Below are 22791 nucleotides of genomic sequence, written 5' to 3'. Positions count from 1 at the left end.
CCCCACACTTATGTCAAACCAATACTCCACCTTCACATCAATTTACATTAACTCCCAACTTCTTTAAACACAAATACATCAAGAATTACCACTATGTATAATTTTTTTTCTTTTTCAAATTAAGTGGCTCTTACTTTTTCAAAATAGTGCACCTTTCTCCTTATTTCATTATCTCCACTCAAAAACCAAGCCATCCACCCCACACTTCAACTTTTACAAAGTTCACAACAATTTCAAATGCTCATGGGAGGTAAAATGTTCAAATAGAGGGTCAATTTAAACAAATGGGTAAGGCTTGTAATGTGGTTACCAAAGAAACAAGATTACAGGCTCAAAGGGTTAACTAAGATACATAACAATTAGGTGGATAACGCATATAACTGGTTCAACAAAAAAATGCCTATATCACTTCTAAGACTGAATAAAACTACTATTTCGCTTTGCAAACACACGGGGAAAGTTCTAGACATCAAATGTAATACACAGAATAACACAAAACCTCACACACACCTGGCACATAACTCACTCAAGATCGGATTGCCAAGACACTCCAGTCAAAGCAGTTAAACAAAGTTAAGATCATACCATTTAAAGTACTTATGCAAGAGTAAAAAACTGAGCTTAAGTGTCTCAACTAAAGCACTCACTATTCTAAAGAAATGATATAGTCAAGAAATATTTCTTTCATTTCAAATCATAGCACAAGGTTTTCTACTCCTCACAAAAATAAAAATTAACTACACCCGGTTCAAACAAAACCCTTGGAAAAGAATCGCGACACAAAGAAAAACCAAGGGGAAATTATTACACTTCCTAACAAAAGAAAATCTTCTTGTCTTTTTTCTTTCGACTTTAATCCCTCAAGAAACCCATCGAATGATATCCATCATCGAAAAAAATCGAAAATTTTAAAATTCTCATGGTTTTCCAAATTTTTTCTATCAAACTACTACAACTAACCAAATTAATATACATATAACATACATACAAATATATCCCCTATCCCACACTTTAAGTTGTGGCATGTCCCTATGACACACAATTAAAAAGCATAAGGTAGAGGAAACTTTCCTAAATCTCTAGTCGGGGTTTGAGTTAAAGTCGGGCTGCATTCTTCGTGCCCGAACTAGTGCACACATCTATGCAGATAACTTCTTCTCAGCCTTCTTGGGGTACACCCCACACTTGTCTTTCTCAATCATTGGGACCTTTTCTTTCGAGCTTTTCACTCTCCACTTTACACTTGCAGCTAGCTTCTCCTTTCTCACCCCCATCTCCACATTCATCTCGAAAGTCACCGTCTCCTCACCCACTCTAAGCATGAGCTTCCTACCATGTATGTCTAATATTGCTCTGCCCGTCGCTAATAATGGTCTTCCTAAGATAAGAGGGAGCTCTTTATTTTCCTCCATCTTCACCACTATGAAATCTACAGGAAATACAAACTTATCTACCCGAATTAAGACATCTTCCACTATCTCCTCGAGTATTATAGTTGTTTGGTATGCCAACTGCAAAGATATTGGCGTAGGCCTTATCTCTCCAAGCTCATTCTCCAATTTCTTGTAAATAGACAAATGCATTAAATTAATTGAGGTACTAGAATCACATAAAGACTTATCAAAATTAAGAGTACCTAACAAGCAAGGTATAGTAAAACTCCCTGGATCTCCACACTTTTGTAGGAATTTGTTTTGCAAGATTGCACTGCAATAATCTGTGAGCTTGACCACTGAGGTTTCTTCTATTCTCCTCTTCTTTGTAAGGATCTCCTTCAAGAATTTGGCATAACCTGGCATTTGTGAGAGCACTTATGTGAATGACAAGTTTACATTAACCTGCCTCAGCATCTCTAGAAATTTCTCAAACTGCTTGTCCAACTTTTCTCTATACAGCTTTTGGGGAAAAGGTAGAGTAGTCATGTGCTCGCTCTCATTCCGATCTTCCTTTCTCGAAGTGTCCTCCTTTTTCTTGTTGTCATCTCCCTTCTTGCCTTTCATTCTCTGATCACCTTCAGTTTTTAAGTACCACATCCTTTTGGACTGAAGTGGGATCTTTCAGCACTTGCCTGCTTCTCAAGGTCACAAAATTCACTGTTTCTTTGGGGTTCCTTTTAGTATCAGCTGGCAGAGTACTTGGGATTCTCTAAGACAATACATTTGCAATTTGTCCCACTTGCTTCTCCAAATTTCGCAAACCAGTTCCAAGTTCTTTGATAGTTTAACTATTAGAATCTAATCTCTCATCGATCTTGACAATGAAGGACTTCATTAGATCTTCTAGCCTAGGCCGAGTGGAATGTTGAGCCTGGCACTGCGGCCTCGGCTGATTAGCAAAACCAGGAGCTCCTTGTCCTTGAAATCTGGGATTGTTTTGTTGCCATATATTTGCGGTACCCCCAAGTGAACTCCATGAAAAACCGGGGTGCTTCGGACCCATTGCTTTGAAGTTATATTTCCCGACAGCATTAACTTCCTCGATTGAGGCTTGACACTCATGAGTAGGGTTTCCTTTTCCACATACGTCACATGCTGCATGTGGTTTCCTGTGTATCGAAGCTAAAGTCAGCTTCTTTATTTCTTTTTCCATGGCATCAAGCTGTACCTGTATAGATGTGTTAGCATCAACTTGGTGAAAACCAAGTGATCTTCTTCTTTCAGCAATTTCAGAGGGCCGCTGATTTGCATCTTCAGATAACTCATCTAGAATTGTGACTAGCTCCTCTAGAGTCTTCTCCATCAACGGGCCTCCAGCTACATTACTCAATGTTCTTCATGAGGCTGGTGTCAATCCATGCCAAATATCCTGGAGTTGCATCTAGAGTTCAATTCCGCTATGTTGATACTTTCGAACTATCTCCTTAAACCTCTCCCAAGCTTCAAACACAGTTTCAGTCTCTTTCTGGCAGAATTTATGGATTTATCTTCTAAACTTGCCCGTCTTAGCTGAAGAGAAATATTTTTCAAGATATTTTCTGGTCCACTCATCCAATGTTCTAATCGATCTATTAGGCAAGCTTCGAAGCCAGTACTTTGCATCGTCTTTGAGTGTGAAGGGGAATGCCCTTAAGTAAACTGCATCTTGTGACACACCATTATATTGAAAGGTTTTCATAATCTCCTCGAAGTCCATCTGATGATTGTTTGGATCTTTGTTCATCTTTCCTCTAAAGACACAATTGTTTTGAAGAGTTTGAAGCAACCCCTGCTTTATCTCAAAACTATTAGCTGCAACTGGAGGTGGTCTCACACTTGGTATGCCTTGGTTGTAAACCGGTCTAGCATAATCATCCAGTGGTCGCCCATCATCGGGAGCTATATTTCTAAATTGTTCTGCACCCAAAGGTAGATTCAGAGCAATTCTCCGAGCCCTCTCCTGTTCATAGACAAGTTGTGCATTTCGAGGAGATGTCTCTTCAACATCTCGTGCAACTTTTTCTCTTTGCTGTGCTGCCTCTCTTGCAGCCAAATCAACATTATCCTCATCTCCCACCATAACTTCCTTGGTTGAGGATTGCCCAACCTTCTCTGTATTCTCAGGGAGGTTTCTTTCCTTCCTCAACTGTCGCAGTTGTTTCTCGATTTTTGGTTCATATGCGAGCACTTCCTTCCCAGAGAATCGAGTCATGGACCAATCTAACATGTAGCCCGCGCACAATCAAGTAACACCAAACATAAAAAGAGAAAAAATAAAATAAAAAGAAAACTTCCTGAATTAGCACCACAAACTATTTCAAACACTATAAATTGCCAATCCCGGGCAACAACGCCAAAATTGACGAGGGCAAAACACACACTTAAATATGCTCGCTAGTCGAATATAGTATAGAAAAATATTGTATCTACAGGGATTGGATTTAAACAGTGTTTTCGTAGCTTCTAGTTTAATTTCTATCTAAGATGATCTACAATTTAGATTTGTGTGATTAGAAATAAAATTAACTAAAAGTATAAACTATTGGCTAATGACAATCGCAACAAGAGTAAGCAAAGACGATATGAATGGGAGAAAATAGGGTTGATTGGATAGGTGCAAGATACTTGTCTGGGATTTAACTCTAGCTATTTCACTCCTAAGGTTCAAGTGAGTCTCTCGAATTCACTCAATTATTAGTTCAAACGTTCAATAGAAACTCCTCTCTCGATTAAGTCTCAACCTCACATTATGAACCAATTTATGTTCGGTGAAGATATGCAAGAATTCGTAGTAGATTGGTCTTTAGGAAAACCTCTTTCAATTATCCTCCTAACTAGGTCTAAATAATAATTCAACTAGCCTCTTTCGATTACTAAGAAGAATCAATGAATTCAACCAACAAGATAATGCAAAAACAACACAAGTTATGCCTCTTTCGATATATGAACATGTGAAAATAGATGCAACAATTAAAATGCCCAAAATGATTCAATATATACAAACTAGAATTAATAACCCACAAACAAATATCAATACACCAAATCCATCAAACCCTAAAGAGAACTACTCTATAGATATGGAGTAATTCATCACAAATAAGTTCAAGTTAAAAGAAAGCATAAACGATCCAAACTCTTGTCTTGAATGAGGATTGAATGATGAAATCTTTGTGCTCTTGCCTCTCCCACTTCTCCTTAGCCTCCTTAGGTCTTAGATGTATCAAAATTCCCAAAAATACCATTTTTACATGTATTTATACCAAGTAGGGTCGGGCCCAAATGAACACACCATCTCCTACTCGAAATAGGACTCTTTTCAGAATAGGACTTGCGCGGCCACACACCTGAGAGTGTGCTCACACATATGGCCGCGCACTTTGGAAGGTATTCTGCCTCACATGGGCGCCCAGTACGCTCTCGTGCACTTGGGTGGCATCCTGCTCGATTCTCCGTTTCTTTCATTAAGTGCATGATTATTCGTTGATCCCCGAACACGATCCCAACTTAATCCTTGAGATTTTACGCACACTTCAAAGCTACAGAATAGCTTGAATTTATGCCATAACATCTACATAACTCGGGATCACTCCTACAAGGCATTAAACACATAATTAGTGCAAAACACTAGCGATTAACGATCAAACTCAATTAAAGTCCAGTAAATTAGAGTGCGATAAGCAACTAAAACACGCAATTATAGCCTACTATCATATACTGAAAATTCACATAATTAAAGCGTAAGAAAGGGAGGATGCAATGACCCGACCAGTTGGTTTGAGTTCTATCCCATTCTCTATTTGATACTTTTCATAAGTTCAATTGATGCTATGTGACTTGTGGGGATGAATGTTTTGGTTTTTGTAGGGTCTAGAAGTGATTTGGAGCACTTATTTTCTAGTTTGAGGCTTGAAGTTTGAAGAGTTGACCAAGGTTTGAATTTAGTTTAAACGACTTCAGATTGGTGATTTGAAGGTTTCGATGAGTTCGTACAATGCTTTTAGACTTATGCATATATTCGAATTTGGTTATGGAGGTTCCTAGGAGGATTCAACACTATTTGTCGAAAGTTGGCATTTTGAAGAATTTTAGAGTTTATAAGTTTGACCAATAGTTGACTTTGGTGATACCAAACTCTGATTGGTATTTCAGAACTATGAATATGTTCATGTAGCTGAATTAAAATTCAGTGCAAAAATTGGTTGAGATCTGAGGTGTCTAAGTATGAACCAGGAACTTGGTTGGAAGTATAAAAGTTTATGAACTTAAGAGAGCTCAACATATGGTTTGGTCTTTGATTCTCAGATGTGATAATTCCGTATGTGTTTTGAGATATTGAGTTGGTCTGGATAGTATTTATGGACTTGTTAAAATAATTAGACGGTGTCCAGAAGGCTCAGGTGAGTTTCAGACAACCTAGAGCATGTCTGGATGTTGCAAATTTTGCTGCTATCAGGGGTGTTCATCGCGATCGTAGAGCTAATATCGCGATCGCATAGAGTAATTTGGGACAAATGAAGTAGAATCTCAATCGTGTAGTGAGGGTCGTGTTCGCATAGGACCTCTTGGTCAGTGCATCATGATATGTTGTGGGTAGATGCGATCGCATAGAGGAAAGGCTGGTTGGGCAGGTTTGTTCATCGCAATCGTGTGGGATTTGACCGTGATCACGAAGGGTTGGACGTTAGTGATGCGTGATCGCATGGTGGTGACAACAATCACGAAAGGTATTACTGGCAGGGTATTTTTAAGTCCAAATTTTGAGACTTAGCACATTTTTTACTATTTTTGAGTTCCGGAGAACGTGAAGAGGAGATTTTAAAGAGGGATTTCACTATATTCTTAAGTGTAAGTAATTTTCACTTGGAGTTGATCATATATCTTGATTACCCTATATTTCTACACCTAAAGCATGGAATTTTAAAGTAAAATTTTTGGGTTTTGTCTACAACTTAAGAGAGTGCATTTTAATGTGTTAAACACTGATTTAAATGCAAATATGGAATCTAAACATATATTTGGACTCTTGAGGTTATGGGTAAACAGGATCTACCCCTAGACTCGATTTTAATCATGTGGACCCGGGTTGACTTCTTATTGACTTTTGAGATTTGATTAAAGATGGAACCTCTATTGTGGGGAGATTGTCTCTGACTCTATTTGATCGTGTTGAGCATTATTTTACTAGATTCAGAGCATTGGAAGGTCCCTATTAGAGGTATAGGCGTATTTGGAGGCTAAAGCTTGTTTGAAAAGGTTAGTATGTTGCCTAATTCATGATTTGAGGGAATACCCATTATGATATGACCTTGTTTGCTTAATTGAAATATGTGGAGAAACGTATATTTGAGCTAGCGAGCGTATGTGCAGGTGCGATATGTTATTCATGTCTCAGTTAGATTTTAGATTTTCATTATGCCTTGTTTGATTGTGTGTCTTTCGTTATTTATTTTGTAATAAATTGTATGAATATGTAAGCTTAATCTTTCATGCTAATAGCCATGTTTAAGATTACTACATCTTAATTGGCCAAGATGGGGATATTCGTGAAATTGTTGATATACTTGATTTATTGGTAGTCATGCTTTATATCTTGAGCACACATCTATACTTTATTTATTATGTCCTTGTACATTCTATTGATTATTTTTGAGCATATGTATCCACGAAGAAGAGATAATATTTTGCATTATTATGATTATGGAACATTTGGACATATTGAGCGGATTGATATGGATATTGTACAAGGTTTCTGTATGTGATTGTTGTGAAATGATATTGTTTTGACACGAGATATTTGTCGTGCATTGTACATGCTGGTCACGTTCTGTTCAATGTATGGATATGGATCCACCACCTAGGGTCTCCCTTTTATTTTTCTCTCTTGATAGTGTACATGTAGGTTGTGAGAACTTGATTGATTTCTGGTTGATTCTGATGTGGAATCTGATGTGGTGAGTTTTGAGCATGAAGGTGGAATCTTTGACCATTCAAGTAAATCCTTTATGCCACATCACGCATACTATATGCTTCTTATGTTTGTCTTCCAACAGGCTACTTGATGCCTCTATTACACACTTTAGACTTGATAGACGGGATAGAACTATCTATGTTGAGTTGACATCTCATGATATATTCTTTTACAGTATTGTATCTCTTTTCATAATCTCGATGTGTTTAAATATGATTTGTATAGATTTATCTGTTAGCAGTGTCACATGACTTGAACCTTGTTTCTACCTCACAGAGGCTAGTCTTGATACTTACTGAGTACACGTTGTCTCATACTCATACTATAATTTTGCACTTTTTGTGCAGATTCAGACGTTGTCTCAAGTAGACCTTAGGAGTTTGCCCAGTAGCTAATATAGGAAACTTGAGGTAGTGCTAAATGATCGCCCGCATACCCTTGAAGTCCACTTCCTTCTTTTATCATATTGTTATTTACATTTCAAACACTATTTATATTATCGATAGATTCCATTACATCTTATTTTAGAGCTTAGGACTTCGTAGTATCAGGTTTTGGGGAAATTATTAACATAGTATTTATGTATTTATTGTTGTTGAAGGATCCATTCTGCTTATTTAGGCTATGACAGATATATCATATGTTGTTATACTTAGTTTGATCTATGTTTGGATATTGGTTTAGCTAGCGTCGGGGGTTAGGTGTCATCACGACCGTTGGTGAAATTTTAGGTCATGACAAAGTTGTTATAAGAGCTTTAGGTTCATGGGTTCTATGTCTCATGAGCATGTCTAGTAGAGTCTTGTGGATCGGTACAGAGACATCTGTGCTTATCTTTGAGAGGCTATGGGACAAGTAGGAAACTTCACTTTCTTCCTTTCTTTATCGTACGATTTTATTTTATCCTAAAGTTTGAATTTTTACTCTTCTATTTTATCACAGATGGTGAGAACACGTTCATCCATGTCAACTTAGCAGGAGCTAATATCTTAGGCCGGAGCCGTGAGAGGCAGGGGCCGTAACAGGGCTAGAGTTACCTGTGAGGGGTGGAGCACCTGAAGTCACTTGTGCTTTTGCTAGATCAGTTTCTGAGGAGCCACATGTATCTCTAGTAGTGGACCAAGCTCCAACTCATGTTGTTCCACCGGGTCCGACTCAGGTTCTCAAGGGTTTTATTGCTACCCCAGTGCTTCAGGACACTATGTTCCGGATCTTCATTTATTTTGATCTCTTGGCACAGGCCGTGATGGTTAATTTGATTCTATTTACTTCTCAGACTAGAGGTGGTGCACTGACCTTAGCTATTCACCCTCGGAGCAAGCAACTGCTATATTTTAGACTCCAAAAGTTTCGGTTGTTCTACCAGTTGGAACGGGTCAGCCTGTTGTTATAGTCAGGCCCAAGGTTAGACATGCTATAGCTATTGAGGAGCAGAGAGGATGGATTGATGCTAGAAGTTAGATCCTCCATGATTTAATGGTGTTCCCACAGCTGACGCTCAGGAGTTCTTGCACATGTGTCATGAGATTCTACATAATTTGGGCTTGTGGAGTCCAATGGACTTGATTTCACTATATTTCAGTTGAGAGGGCCAGCCATAAGGTGGTGGAAGACTTATGAGCAGAGCAGACTAGTAGGGTCACTTCCTCTAACATAGGCCTAATTGTCAACTCTCTTCTTAGAGAAGTTTATCCCACTAACCAAAAGAGATTTCGCGGACCATTATGCAAACTCATAACCATTTCGCGTGCTGCACTCTTGACGCACAATCAGCCTTGGAGTTTTGCAAAGGGAGATTCTGCGGTGCATTATGCGACCGCAGAACGGGTCTGCGGGCCGCATAGTGACCGCGGATCCAATTAGCTTCTTTCCAATTTTGGCACCCAATTTGAGCGGCTTATATGCGGACCGCAGATCCTATCTCGGGGCTTCATTTTTAAGTTTTTATAACCCAACCCTACTTCGATATATCTACGCAAAGGATCATATTTGGAGTAAAATCTGATACTTTTAGAGTGAGAAAAAGTGCTTAGTGTGGGGGAGTAACCTTCAACCTATTATCCATCTATTCTTGCTCAATCATTGATGATTAACAAAGAAAGTCTTCATCCTAAAGGTAAGAATCTATGCCCTAGCTCTTAATTTCAAAAATTTACAAAAAATGGGGTAATTAGGGAGATAATTATTGGGTGTGGGGGTTATTGTCTTGCATGCATGTATTCTTGAAGTATGTACGATGTTTGTGAGCTAAAAATTGTAGAGAATGGGTTGGGGAATGATGGAATCTTCAACAAAAGGGTCTTAAAACATTGATGCTCACCTAGTGTATGATAATATGCTCAAATGAGCTAGAATCATGATCATATTCCTAATTTTGGTTCAACTTGTTATATTTTTAAAATAGATTGAAGTTCCTTAGAATTCCGGAATGTCTTAAAAGTTTAAGGAAGCTCAATTGAGGTATGTTGGCTAAACCCCCTTCTTCTTAGAATCGAATCCCACGGTGTTCATGTAATTGGTGTAAGTCCTTGACCATTATTGAATTGGCTATTGCTATTGTGTTTGTGTTGAAGGATGAATGTTCAATATTTATTCTAAATGCTTTATCATGTCATCTTTCCATGTGAGGATGTGTTCAAAAATATGGAATATGTGTTAGGAATGTTAAGACTTCAAGTCATGATCGAAATAAAGGTTGTTATGTCAAATTGTATGAAAAGCCTTTATGTGCTTAAGATTCCCAAATTGATTTTATGTGAATTTAATGTCTTGAGTGTAAAGCCGTATTGTTGTTGATAATGATAATGATGTTTGAATATGGAAAAGGTAACTGGAATTATAAAATACGGCTAAGTGCCAAGAATGACTTTATAATTGTGGCCATTAGTGCCAATGAATCGAAAGGATATGAAAGAAGTATTATGAGATGATTGACTAAAAAGGGTAATGTCTTGGGTGATATGGCCTAGCCGATCGGACCGTGATCAGACGCCATGCCGCACACATGGTGTTGATTGTGCTGAAAATCATAATTAAAACTGTGGTATGGGTGATGTCTCAAATGAGATGACCTAGCCAATCGGGTCGTGATCAGACTCCATGTAAGAATATGGTGGTATTGTGAGTTATGGTATATCGACACTAAGGATCACCTAACGTAATAACAGGGAAAATGACTCGAATACTTATATGATCCCTAACTTGATGGTTTAATATTATTTGATGCTCATATTGAATTCTTGACTGTTTCCCCTTGTATTATTATTCATTTTATTGAGATGGTGTTTAGTTTTAAGTACTAGTACTATTCAAAAGTACTAACGTCCCTTTTGCCGAGGTCCCTGCATCTTTAAATGGATGCAGGTGGTTCCATAGCAGGCAGTGTTGATCAGCGATAGTGGTACATCGTCTTCCCAGCAGACTTGGTGAGCCCCACTTCACCCCGGGGTCACGTATTGTATCTTTTGTTCATATTATTATCACGTCTCGAGGTATAGCCGGGGCCTTGTTGCCGGCACTATCATAACACCCTTTTGTATCTTTTAGAGGCACTGTAGACACTATGTGGGTTGTACATGGGTGCTAGAAAAGTCAAACAAATTATGTTGTGTTTTGATCTCTTGTTTTACTTGAATCATAAGAATGTGTGTATTTTTGGATTTTAAAATGAAGTAACTAATGAAATGATTTAGTATTGTATATATGAACTTCCTACTGTTTAATTAATGAAATCATATATTCTCTTGATCATGTGTGAGTTGGGTAGAAAGTATGTACAATCGACCGAGTTCACTCAGTTGAGCACCGGTCGTGCTTCCCAAGGCTGGGGCATGACAAACTTGGTATCAGAGCCTATGGTCTTAAAGTATCCTAGGATGTCTCGGAGCCGTATCTAGTAGAGTCCTCCTTATTGGTGTGTTGTCGACCACATCTATAAGTTGGACGCTACTTGGACATTTAGGAATACTACCCTTCTTTGATATTATGGATCTTGCGATGAAACTTATTGTGAAACTGTTCCTCCTCTAATTCACGCATTCCTTTAACTTTGAGTACATGGCACCTAAGAAGAGAGCAAGAACTGGACAAGGATCCAATGCCACCTAAGGAGTGACAGTTGACCCTTTATTTGGTGAGGCAGGTGAATACCCAAGGGGTGAGGATAAACCCCCGACTGCTTCACTGCCTAATTCCATTATACCTGACGAGGCCACACCAATTCTTTTACCTACTGAGGGTGCGGCGGTTCCTCTAACTAATATGATGGTTCCACCTCCAGCCTCTGCTTCCGGTTCAGGTATTTCTGACGGGGATCTTAGAGGAGCTATCCAGATGCTGACACAAATAGTGGCTTCTCAAGCCTAGAGATCAAATGTTGCACCCACTTCTTCTAGCCGACAAGGGGATTCTATTGGTTCCAGGGTGAACAAGTTTCTTCAGTTGGATCCTCCGATGTTCAAGGGTGCTAATCACGAGGAGGACCAACAGGACTTCATTGATGAGATGCATAAGTCTCTCCGGGTTATGCGCGCTACTGAGACAGAGGGAGTGGAGTTGGCCGCCTACCGCCTGAAAGGGGTGGCCTTTTCTCGATTTGAGCTGTGGGAGGACTCTCGGGAGGAGGGGAGCCCTCCAGCGAGGTGGAGTGAATTTGTTGATGCTTTCATGGACCATTTCTTACTGACCGATACTAGGGTAGCTCGTGTCACAGAGTTTGAGAACCTTAAGTAAGGAAGTAAGAGTGTGTGGGTGTATGACATAGAGTTCGTGCGTCTGTCTAAATATGCCATTCTCATATTGCCTACTATGGAGGCTAGAGTGTGCCGATTTGTACAGAGCCTTAGCCCCTTGGTTATCAATGAGGCCGCTACAGCTGCCTTGAATTCAGATATGAACTATGGGAAGATGGTAGCATTTTCTCAAGCTACAGAGAAACGTAAGTTGAAGAACATAATTGAGCCAGAGGGTACAGATGAGTTTGTTGTATATTGAGATGCTTCAAGGATTGGGCTTGGGTGTGTATTAATGCAAAACAGCAAGGTGATAGATTATGAAAAGAACTATCCAACATATGACTTAGAACTTGCGGCAGTGATTTTTGCATTGAAGATTTGGCGTCACTATTTGTATGGGGTCCATGTGGATGTATTCACGGACCACAAGAGCCTTCAATATATATTAAAACAAAAGGAGCTGAATCTGAGGTAGAGAAGATGGTTTGAGTTACTCAAGGATTACGACATCGATATTATATATCACCCGGGGAAAGCCAATGTGGTGGTGGATGCTCTTAGCCAGAAATCTATGGGTAGTTTGTCTCACTTGGAGGCATGTCGAAGGCCGTTGGCCAAGGAAGTTCACCAGTTAGCTAGTTTGGGAGTTCGTCTTGCGGACTCTAGTGAAGGAGGTGTAATTCTGCAGAATAGGGCTGAATCGTTGCTCGTTGTGGAAGTCAAAGAGAAGCAATACAATGATCAATTTTTGGTGCGATTGAAGGAGGGGATTCATAAACATAAAACTATGGCTTTTACTCTTGGCACGGATGATGGTACACTAAGGTACCAAGGCGGCTATGTGTTCCGAATGTAGATGGTCTCCGAGAAAGAATCATGACCGAGGCTCATACTCCCAGGTATTCCATGCACCTGGGCTCTACAAAAATGTATCATGATCTTAAGGAAGTTTATTGGTGGAATGATATGAAGAGAAATGTGGCGGACGTTGTGGCAAGATGTCCGAATTGTCAGCAGGTGAAGGCCGGATACCAACGGCCCGGTGGGTTGGCACAGAACATTGAAATTCGAATGTGGAAGTGGGAAATGATTAATATGGATTTTGTGGTAGGATTACCACGCACTCCGCACAAGTTTGACTCAATTTGGGTGATTGTGGATAGACTCACGAAATCAACACATTTCTTGCCAGTTAAAACTACCGACACAACGGAACAATATACTCAGTTGTATATCAAGGAAATAGTCAGGCTACATGGTACTCCAGTTTCTATCATTTCCAATCGAGTGTCTCAGTTCATGAAAAACTTTTGGAAGAAATTTTAGCAAGGTTTGGGTACTCAGGTGAATCTTAGTACATCCTTCCTACCACAGACCGACGGGCAAGCAGAGCGGACTATTCAGACACTTGAGGACATGTTGCGTGCTTATGTTCTTGACTTCAAGGGTAGCTGGGATGATCATTTTCCACTCATAGAGTTTGCTTATAACAACAGCTTTCATGCTAGTATCCATTAGCATCATTTGAGGCATTGTATGGTAGGAGATGTAGATCTCCCATTGGGCGGTTCGAAATTGGCGAAGCTAAATTGATAGGGCCAGACCTCGTGCATCAGGCTATGGAAAAGGTTAAGATCATTAAGGAGCTGTTGAAAACTGCTCAGAGTCGTCAAAAATCATGTTCGGATGTTCGTCGCAGAGACTTAGAGTTCAAAGAAGATGATTGAGTATTCTTGAAAGTTTATCCCATGAAGGGTATAATGCGGTTTGGAAGGAAAGGGAAATTGAGTTCAAGGTATGTCGGGCCGTACAGAATCATTCAGAGGATCGGTGAGGTGGCGTACAAGCTTGAGCTACCATATGAGATGTCATTAGTGCACCCGGTGTTTCACATGTCTATGTTGAAGAAAATAGTTGGTGATCCGACACTGATTGTTCCGGTTGAGGCTATTGAGGTTAATGAGGAATTGACGTATGAAGAAGTTCAAGTTTCTATTATTGATCGACAAGTTCGAAAGTTGAGAAATAAAGAAATTACATCCGTGAAAGTGCTATGAAGAAACCAACAGGTTGAAGAGCTACTTAGGAAGCCGAGGAAGAAATGAAGAAAAAGTATCCTTATTTGTTTGAATAGCCATGTATTTATAAAGTTGTAATTTATGATAATTCTAAGAGTTTCTTTCTCCGAATTATGTATCTTTTGTACATTTGATGTTAAGGGTGTTATGTTTCTAGTAAGATATTGCTCATGAAGCCGCAGTAGGTGTTGTTATTGTGTTATATTGCATCATTGGATTATATATATATTTCGAGGATGTGTTTCTGGGTCTAGGTGGATAGGCTCAGTTACAGGGAAAACTCTGGTGAAATATTTGGAAATTTAGGGAGTTAGTCAAATTTGGGGTTGTTGGTGTGTGGTATGAAAACGGAGTCGCATAAGACGCTAATAGTGAACCTTGACCCTCATTCGAGGACGAATGATCTTATGTGGGGGAGGATGTAAGGCCCCGCGAAATCTTTCCTAAAAACTGGGGTTCTGTGATGCCGGGGCATGCGTAGAGGTTAATAATAGTAGAAATTTTTCGTGGCTCACAGGCTCGTAGCGGTTTGGACTTTTTGGATTGAACAGTACGCTGGGGAGTTGAAGGAAATATTTGGCAGAAATAGCCATTTCTGTGGCCCATTCTGCAGCCGCATAATCACTATGCGGATGGTCGCAGAGTGAGACTATTTTTCTGGGTCATTTTGATGTCATTTTCGCGGCCCATTATGCGACCGCATAACTATTTCGCGGGTCGCACTCTTGTCTCATAATCAGCCTTGGAGTTTTATGGAGGGAGGTTCTGCTGCGCATTATGCGATCGCAGAACAGGTCTGCGGGCCGCATAGTGACCGCGGACCCAATCAGTTTCTTTCCAGTTTTGGCACCCAATTTGTGCGGCCGATATGCGGACTGCATATCAATTCTACGGTCACATATGCGACCGCAGATCCTGTCTGGGGCTTCATTTTTGTGTTGTTATAACTTGACGCTAAATCGATATATCTACACAAAGGATCATATTTTGAGCAAAATCTGATACTTTTAGAGTGAGAAAGAGTGCTTAGTGTGGGAGAGTAACCTTCAACCTATTATCCGTCAATGCTTGCTCAATCATTGAGGATTAACAAAGAAAGTCTTCATCTAAAAGGTAAGAATCTATGCTCTAGCTCTTAATTTCGAAAATTTACAAAAAATAGGGTAATTAGGGAGACAATTATTGGGTGTGGGGGTTGTTGTCTTGCATGCATGTATTCTTGAAGTATGTGGGAAGGTTTTGATCTAAAAATGGTAGAGAATGGGTTGGGGAATGATGGAATCTTCCACAAAAGGGCCTTAAAACATTGATGCTCACCTAGTGTTTGATAATATGCTCAAATGAGCTAGAATCATGATCATCTTCCTAATTTTTGGTTCAACTTGTTATATTTCTAAAATAGATTGAGGTTGCTAAGAATTCCGGAACGTTTTAAAAGTTTAAGGAAGCTCAATTGAGGTATGTTGGCTAAACCCCTTTCTTCTTTGAATCGAATCCCACGGTGTTCATGTAATTGGTGTAAGTCCTTGACCATTATTGAATTGTCTATTCATAATGTGTTTGTGTTGAAGGATGTATGTTCAATATTTATTCTAAATTCTTCATCATGTCATCTTGCCATGTGAGGATGTGTTAAAAAATGTGGAATATGTGTTAGGAATCTTAAGACTTCAAGTCAAGGTCTAAATAAAGGTTGTTATGCCAAATTGTATGAAAAGCCTCTATGTGCCTAAGATTCCCAAATTTCTCTTATGTGAATTTAATGTCTTGAGTGGAAAGCCTTATTGTTGTTGATAATGATAATGATGTTTGAATATGGAAAAGGGAATTAGAATTATGAAATACGGCTACGTGCTAAGAATGACATTATAACTGTGGCCATTAGTACCAATGAATCGAAAGGATATGAAAGAAGTATGATGTGAGATGATTGACTGAAAATGGTAATGTCTTGGGTGAGACGACCTAGCCGATCGGGCCGTGATCGGACGCCATGCCGCACACATGGTGGTGACTTTGCTGAAAATGATAATTGAAATTGTGGTATGGTTGATGTCTCAAATGAGACGCCCTAGCCGATCAGGTCGTGATCGGATTCCATGTAAGAATACAGTGGTATTGTGAGTTATGGTATATCAACACTGAGGATCACCCAACCTAATAACAGGGAAAATGACTTGAAAACTTATGTGAGCCTTCACTTGATGGTTTAATATTATTTGAATCTCATATTGAATTCTTGACTGTTTCCCCTTGTATTATTATTCATTCTATTGAGATGGTGTTTAGTTTTACATACTAGTACTATTCGACAGTACTAACGTCCCTTTTGCCGGGGGTGCTGCATCTTTAAATGAAAACAGGTTGTTCCATAGCAGGTAGTGTTGATCAGCGATAGTGGTACATCCTCTTCCCAGCAGACTTGGTGAGCCCCACTTCATCCCGAGGTCACGTATTGTATCTTTTGTTCATATTATTATCATGTCTCGAGGTATAGCCGGGGTCGTGTTACCGGCACTATCATAACACCCTTTTGTAAAAATTTAGAGGCTCCGTAGGCACTATGTGGGTTATACATGGGCTCTAGAAAATTCAAACATATTATATTGTGTTTTGATCTATTGTTTTACTCAAATCATAAGAATGTATGTATTTTTGGACTTTCAAGTAAAGTATCTAATGAAACGATTTAGTATTGTATATATGAACTTCATACTGTTTAATTAATGAAATCATGACTTCTCTTGATCATGAATGAGTTGGGTAGAAAGTATCTACAAGTTTTCTCGACCGGGTTCACTCGGTTGAGCGCCGGTCACGCTTCCCGAGGTTGGGGTGTGATAGCTTGCTTTGAGTGTAAGGATTCGAGGTACATGAGAAGGGATTGACCTAGGATTTAGATAGGCGTACCGTAGCAGGGTACATAGGCCATGATTCCCGGACTAGTTGCTATATCACATGCACATCCAGCTGGAGGTGGAGGCCAAGCAGGTATGGGTTATTTTAGAGATGGAGGCGAGACTCATTATTATGCTCTCCCTGGTAGGTCTGAGGCGAATGCGTCTGATGCAGTCATTATAGGTATTGTTTCAGTGTATCATAGAGGTGCTTCAATATTGTTTGATCCGGGTTCTACTTATTCGTATGTGTGTCACGAGTCAATATCCCTTATTAGGAGTCGTGATGGCACCAAGTCTCTGAACTAGGTAAGCTGATCGATAAACATTATTCTGAATAATAAAAACATGAAATAATGAGACAAGGTTTAACATACAAGAGGAAATTAGAGTAATATATGCCGAAAAGGCAAATACTCAATATAATATCCCAGAACTAGGTGGTACATAGTCCCAAGCTCTAACTGAATACACGTGAACAATATCAAAATACAGTGCTAACAAAGACGTTGGCATATCGGTTCTAATAATCTCCCAACCAATATTGTATATGAAGTTCGTATTTTAAAAATTATTATGTTTTAACTGGGCATTTGGATATTATTGACTGTGACTTGCTGTTTCTATGTGTTATCTTTTCTTATATGGTCATTCTGAAAGAGGACTTTTAGCTTTACATACTAGTACTATTCGATAGTACTAATGTCCCTTTTGCCAAGGGCGCTGCATCTTTAGTGGATGCAGGTAGATCCACAACAGGCGGCATTGATCTGTGATAGCAGTACACTTTCTTCAGCTGACTTGGTGAGCCCCCTTCATTTCATGGTCATGAATCTTTTGTTTCTCACGCACTGTGTTTTGAGGTATAGCCGGGGCCTTATTTCCGGCATTTTCCTATTACTCTTCTATTGTATTCAGAGGCTCCGTAGGCAGGTTATGGGTTGTGGTTGATGTTGGGAATTGAACTAGAAATGTTGGTATTTGGAAATCATGTTTTTTTTTATTAATTCTATAAACTCCTAATATTTTGAAAATTATGAATGAAGCTGCTAATGGGAATGAAAAGAAAGTTGTTAATAAAATCTTTTCAGTGTTTGATTAATGGATTACATCTCCTCTTTATTCATAGATGAGTTTGGGTAGAAGGTAATATAACAAGCTTGCTCGACCGAGTTCTCTCGGTTGAGTGCCGGTCGCGCTCATCGAGTTTGGGGTGTGACATTAATGAGATACCTGATGTTACGGGTGAGCACCCGAGGGGTCGAGGCATTCCCCCAACCACAATACCTCCCGATTCTACTACTCCTGCTGAAAATGCACCAATTCCTACTCCTGCTGAAAATGAAACGATTCCTCCTCCAACTGATAACCCAGTTCCACCTCTAGCCTCAACTTCCGGCCATAGTGTTTCTGATGAGGACCTTAGGGGAGCCATATACATGTTGACTAAGATATTGGCTTTCCAGGCATAAAGATTGAATTCCAAATCTACTTCCTCTGGCCAACAAGTGGATTCGGCTAGTTCTAGGGTGGATCGATCTCTTCAGTTGGATCCTACGGTATTCATGGGTATTAAGCCCGAGGAGGACCCCCAGGACATTATTAATAAGATGCACAAGACTCTCCGCATTATGCGTTCCATGAAAATAGAAGCAGTGGAGTTGGCCTCCTATCGCCTTAGGGAGGTGGGGTATTCATGGTTTGATCTGTTGGAGGAGTCTCGTGAGGAGGGTATCCCTCTGGCAAAGTAGAGGGAGTTTGCGGATACTTTCGTTGATAATTTCTTGCCTGCCGATACTAGGGTAACCCATGCAGCCAAGTTTGAGAACTTAAAGTGAGGTAGTATGAGTATATGGGATTACTATATGAGATTCACGCATCTATCCAAGTATGTTATTTACATGTTGCCCACTATAGAGGCTAGGGTGCACTAGTTTGTGCAAAGCCTTAACCTTTTAGTTATCAATAAGGCCGATACAGTTGCCTTGAATTCTGACATGGACTATGGGAAGATGGTTGCATTTTCTCAAGCCACCGAGGACAAAAAATTTAAGAATAGAATAGAGCGAGAGGGTAGCAAGAAGGCCCGATGCATGGGCAACTTTGGTGGTTCTTCCAGTGGGGGTAGTGGTGGAAGAGCATTATTCAGGGGAGGATAATCTAGACCAACACTCTAATTTGCTCAATCTTCAGTCGGTGCACCGCCATCGGGGTCGGCTCAGCAACAGTTAAGTCGCTTCAGGACTAGTCAGGGCAATAAAAGATCTTACCACCAAGGTCAGTGAGGCCGGAGATTTCGGCCGTAGCAGAGGCCCACATTCCCTAGGTGTGGTTGCACTTAGGAGTCTGCTATATGGACCATCCTGTATGCTACGGGTGTGGTATTAGGGGTCATATTAAAAGGAATTTCCTTTCATCCCGTCAGAGCACTGGTAGGGGTATGGCGCAGCCAGCCAGTTCAGCAGCCACCACTTCTGTAGCACCTCTTCCAGCTCGAGGTACTCCGACACCTGCAGGGCGTGGTGCAGCTTATGGTAGTGCACAGAGTTCGTGAGAACCCAACATGTTCTATGCTATGAGGGAATGCTACAGTTCAGAGGCTACTCCAGTTTGTGAGTTAATTATGGCCGCACGGGTTTTATAGGAATTGTATTGTCACGGTGCATGGTCGATGTTACATCCGATACTTTTGTACATTGGAATTTTCGTAAGTTAATCGGAATAAGTTCAAGGACAAGATTATTTTTGAGGTTATAAGTATTTATGTTATTTATAACAAGTGATAAGTAATGTCGTGAAGGTCAGAGGGTAAACGAGTGGAAGAAAATGAGTTTCATCGAAGTTTGACATTTTGAAAGAAAATACGGTCCAAGTTATAATACCCTATATTTATGGATTAGTGCTATACAATATACCACATGACCATGATAGTAAAGTATATTATAGTAAGGTATATGAAGAATATTAGTATTTAATAGAAATGAGACCTAGAAATTACTTATGTGGCTAATGGGTTAAATATTGGATTTTAGTAGAAGATTAATAGATTAATTAGTGGATAATTATTGTTGTGGGCATTAATCCACGTGTAGCAGTTATAATGACTAAGCATTATAAGTTATAAGGTGGCATCTTTGGAGTTAAGTTCTTTATTAGGTGTATTCATGTTGGGGGGGCACACTCTATTATGTGGAGTCCAAATTCATTAACTAACTAAATTTATTTATTCATATTTCTTAAAAGAACTAGTGTTCAGCAGAAAGACATAAATATTTGAGGATTGATGTTTTCCATTTTAGAGGAGTGGGAGGGAATTTATCTTTAAAGTGACACAAAGGTCTTGGATGGAAGCAAATGGAGGCAGCAACGTGACTTTCACTTTTGTGTGTAGCAGCCCATGATTTAATTGTATGAACAACAACGTCCCTCCTCCATTTTTAGGGAGATAAATCATATTCATTCTCAATAAAATGGGTACTAAGTTCTATGATTGAGGCAAACACAGAAAACGACATAGATGTTATACCCACATCGATTTCCTCTGGATAATAGCAAATTGGAGATTTGTTTGTAATGAAGTAAGGTGTCGGGAAGCTTTAGAGAAGTTGATCTAGGTTTGATCCGTTGTCTACGATCTTCTATGAGCTCATACGAGCAATTAAGGTATGTTAAGGCTAATCCTTCCTTCTTTTGGCATGATTCAATCAACGAAATATAAACATGATGATATTCCATAAATGATTCTACTCTTGGTAGATAAGGATGCCTACGTTATTCGTTCCTGTAAAATGTAACTCAAAGCATGTCTAAGAAAGTTCTAAGTCCCTATTGAGGCATATGATAACAAAGTTAATCTTCATAATGTAGTGCTACATGCGTCTTCATTTACCACCGAGCTACGGCCAGTTGGGCAGTCATGCATCTTCATTTACCACCGAGCTACGGACGGTTGGTTAGTTATGCATTAACCACCATGCTATGGCCGGTCGGGCAGTCATCCATTTATCACCATGCCATGGCTAGTCGGGTAGTTACCACCAGTTGTGTAGTTATATATTTACCACTGAGCTACGACCAGTCGGGCAGTAACCACTGATCAGTTGGGCAGTCATGTTATGATATGGATAATAGTCCCAAGAGAGGAAATATATATATACAAGTATAATTAGTATGCATATCATGGCTTTCAGTGGCACTTCAGAGGTTCAGTTTGATTCATATATTTCTCATTGGTGTTGAATTACAGTTATGTTTTAGTTCTACCTTACATACTTGATACATTATTCGTATTGACGTCCTTTTGTTGCGGACGTTGCATTCATGCCTGCAGGTATAGGTAATCAGTTTAGGAAGCCCTCATAGTAGACAAGGTCCACATTTAGCGAAGGATCGGTAAGACTCCACTTCATTCGGAGTGCAGTCGAGTCTATAAGTCATCGTGTTAGAGTTTTACTATAGACTTATGGGTAGGCAGAGGCCTTGTCGCGAACATGTTTCGATGTCAAATACTCTTAGAGGCTTTGTAGACACATGTTCATTATGTCATAGGCTTTGATGGCCCGTGTTTATTCATATTGTGAGTACGATGGATCACTGATACAACGTTTGCCCACTTACAGTTACACATTTTGAGTTGGGGCCATGTTGGCCCATGATAATTTAAAAAAATAAAAGAATGAGTTTAGCCAACTCGACCTATGTATGTTCTAGTTTTGGTCAAAAGATCATGAGTTACATAGTGGTTCGTTCGGGCCAGTACGGCCTGGGTGTCAGCCACGCCTCCCCTGGTTTGGGGCTTGACAAAGTGGTATCAGAGCAGGTCATGTCCTATGAAGTCTACAAAGCTGTGCCTAGTAGATTCTCACTTATGGGTGTGTTGCGCACCACATTGATAGTTGAGAGTCTATAGGGCATTTAGGAAATGTTACACTTCTTTTGTTTCCAGATTGTGCCATATAGCTGAGTCGTCAAAAGTCAGTATGAATCTTCTGCTGGATTTTGTATGCACTAGAGATGCAAGAATCATAGCAGATCTTTAAGGCATAATTTCCACCTATGTAGAAGGGAGGTTATGAATGCGACAGAAGATACAATGCGAGTTTGAAAGGTAAGTAAGGTAAAGGTGAAGAAGATACGAGATATTCAAGTCAGAAGGTTGTGAATAATCCAGACTTCAGATAAAGGTTGGGTTTTAGTTCATTTTACAGAGGAGACTCTGGAAAAATTTTCATGTCTCTAAGAGGGGACGATTGTTTCTAAAGGGGGAGGGATGTTACATCCCGGTACTTTTGTAAATTGGATTTTTCGTAAGTTAATTGGAATAAGTTAAAGGACAAAATTATTTTTGAGGCTATAAGTATGTATACTATTTATAACAAGTGATAAGTAAAGTCATGAAGGTCAGAGGGTAAACGACTTGAATAAAATGAGTTTCGTCAAAGTTTGACATTTTGGAATAAAATATGGTCCAAGCTATAATACCCCATATTTATGGATTAATGCAATACAATATACAACATGACCATGATAGTAAAGTATATTATTGTAAGGTATACCAAGTATATTAGTATTTAAGTTAAATGAGACCTAGAAATTAATTATCTGGCTAATTGGTTAAATATTAGATTTTAGTAGAAGATTAATAGATTAATTAGTGGATAATTATTGTTGTGGGCGTCAATCCACGTGTAGTAGCTATAA

At 39.5% G+C, this 22791-nt stretch overlaps 1 protein-coding gene across 1 annotated transcript; it reads right to left on the bottom strand.

Moving 5' to 3' along the window:
- Positions 1 to 1139: 1139 nt before the first annotated feature.
- LOC138892349 (uncharacterized) lies at positions 1140 to 1799 on the bottom strand. The gene has a single exon (XM_070176056.1). It carries the CDS (start codon positions 1797 to 1799, stop codon positions 1140 to 1142), a length of 660 nt encoding a protein of 219 aa, XP_070032157.1.
- Positions 1800 to 22791: the final 20992 nt, after the last annotated feature.

This window comes from Nicotiana tomentosiformis, chromosome 5 (genome assembly GCF_000390325.3).
Source record: "Nicotiana tomentosiformis chromosome 5, ASM39032v3, whole genome shotgun sequence".
NCBI classification, from domain to species: Eukaryota; Viridiplantae; Streptophyta; class Magnoliopsida; order Solanales; family Solanaceae; genus Nicotiana; species Nicotiana tomentosiformis.
This window is presented reverse-complemented; position numbering and strand designations above follow the sequence as displayed.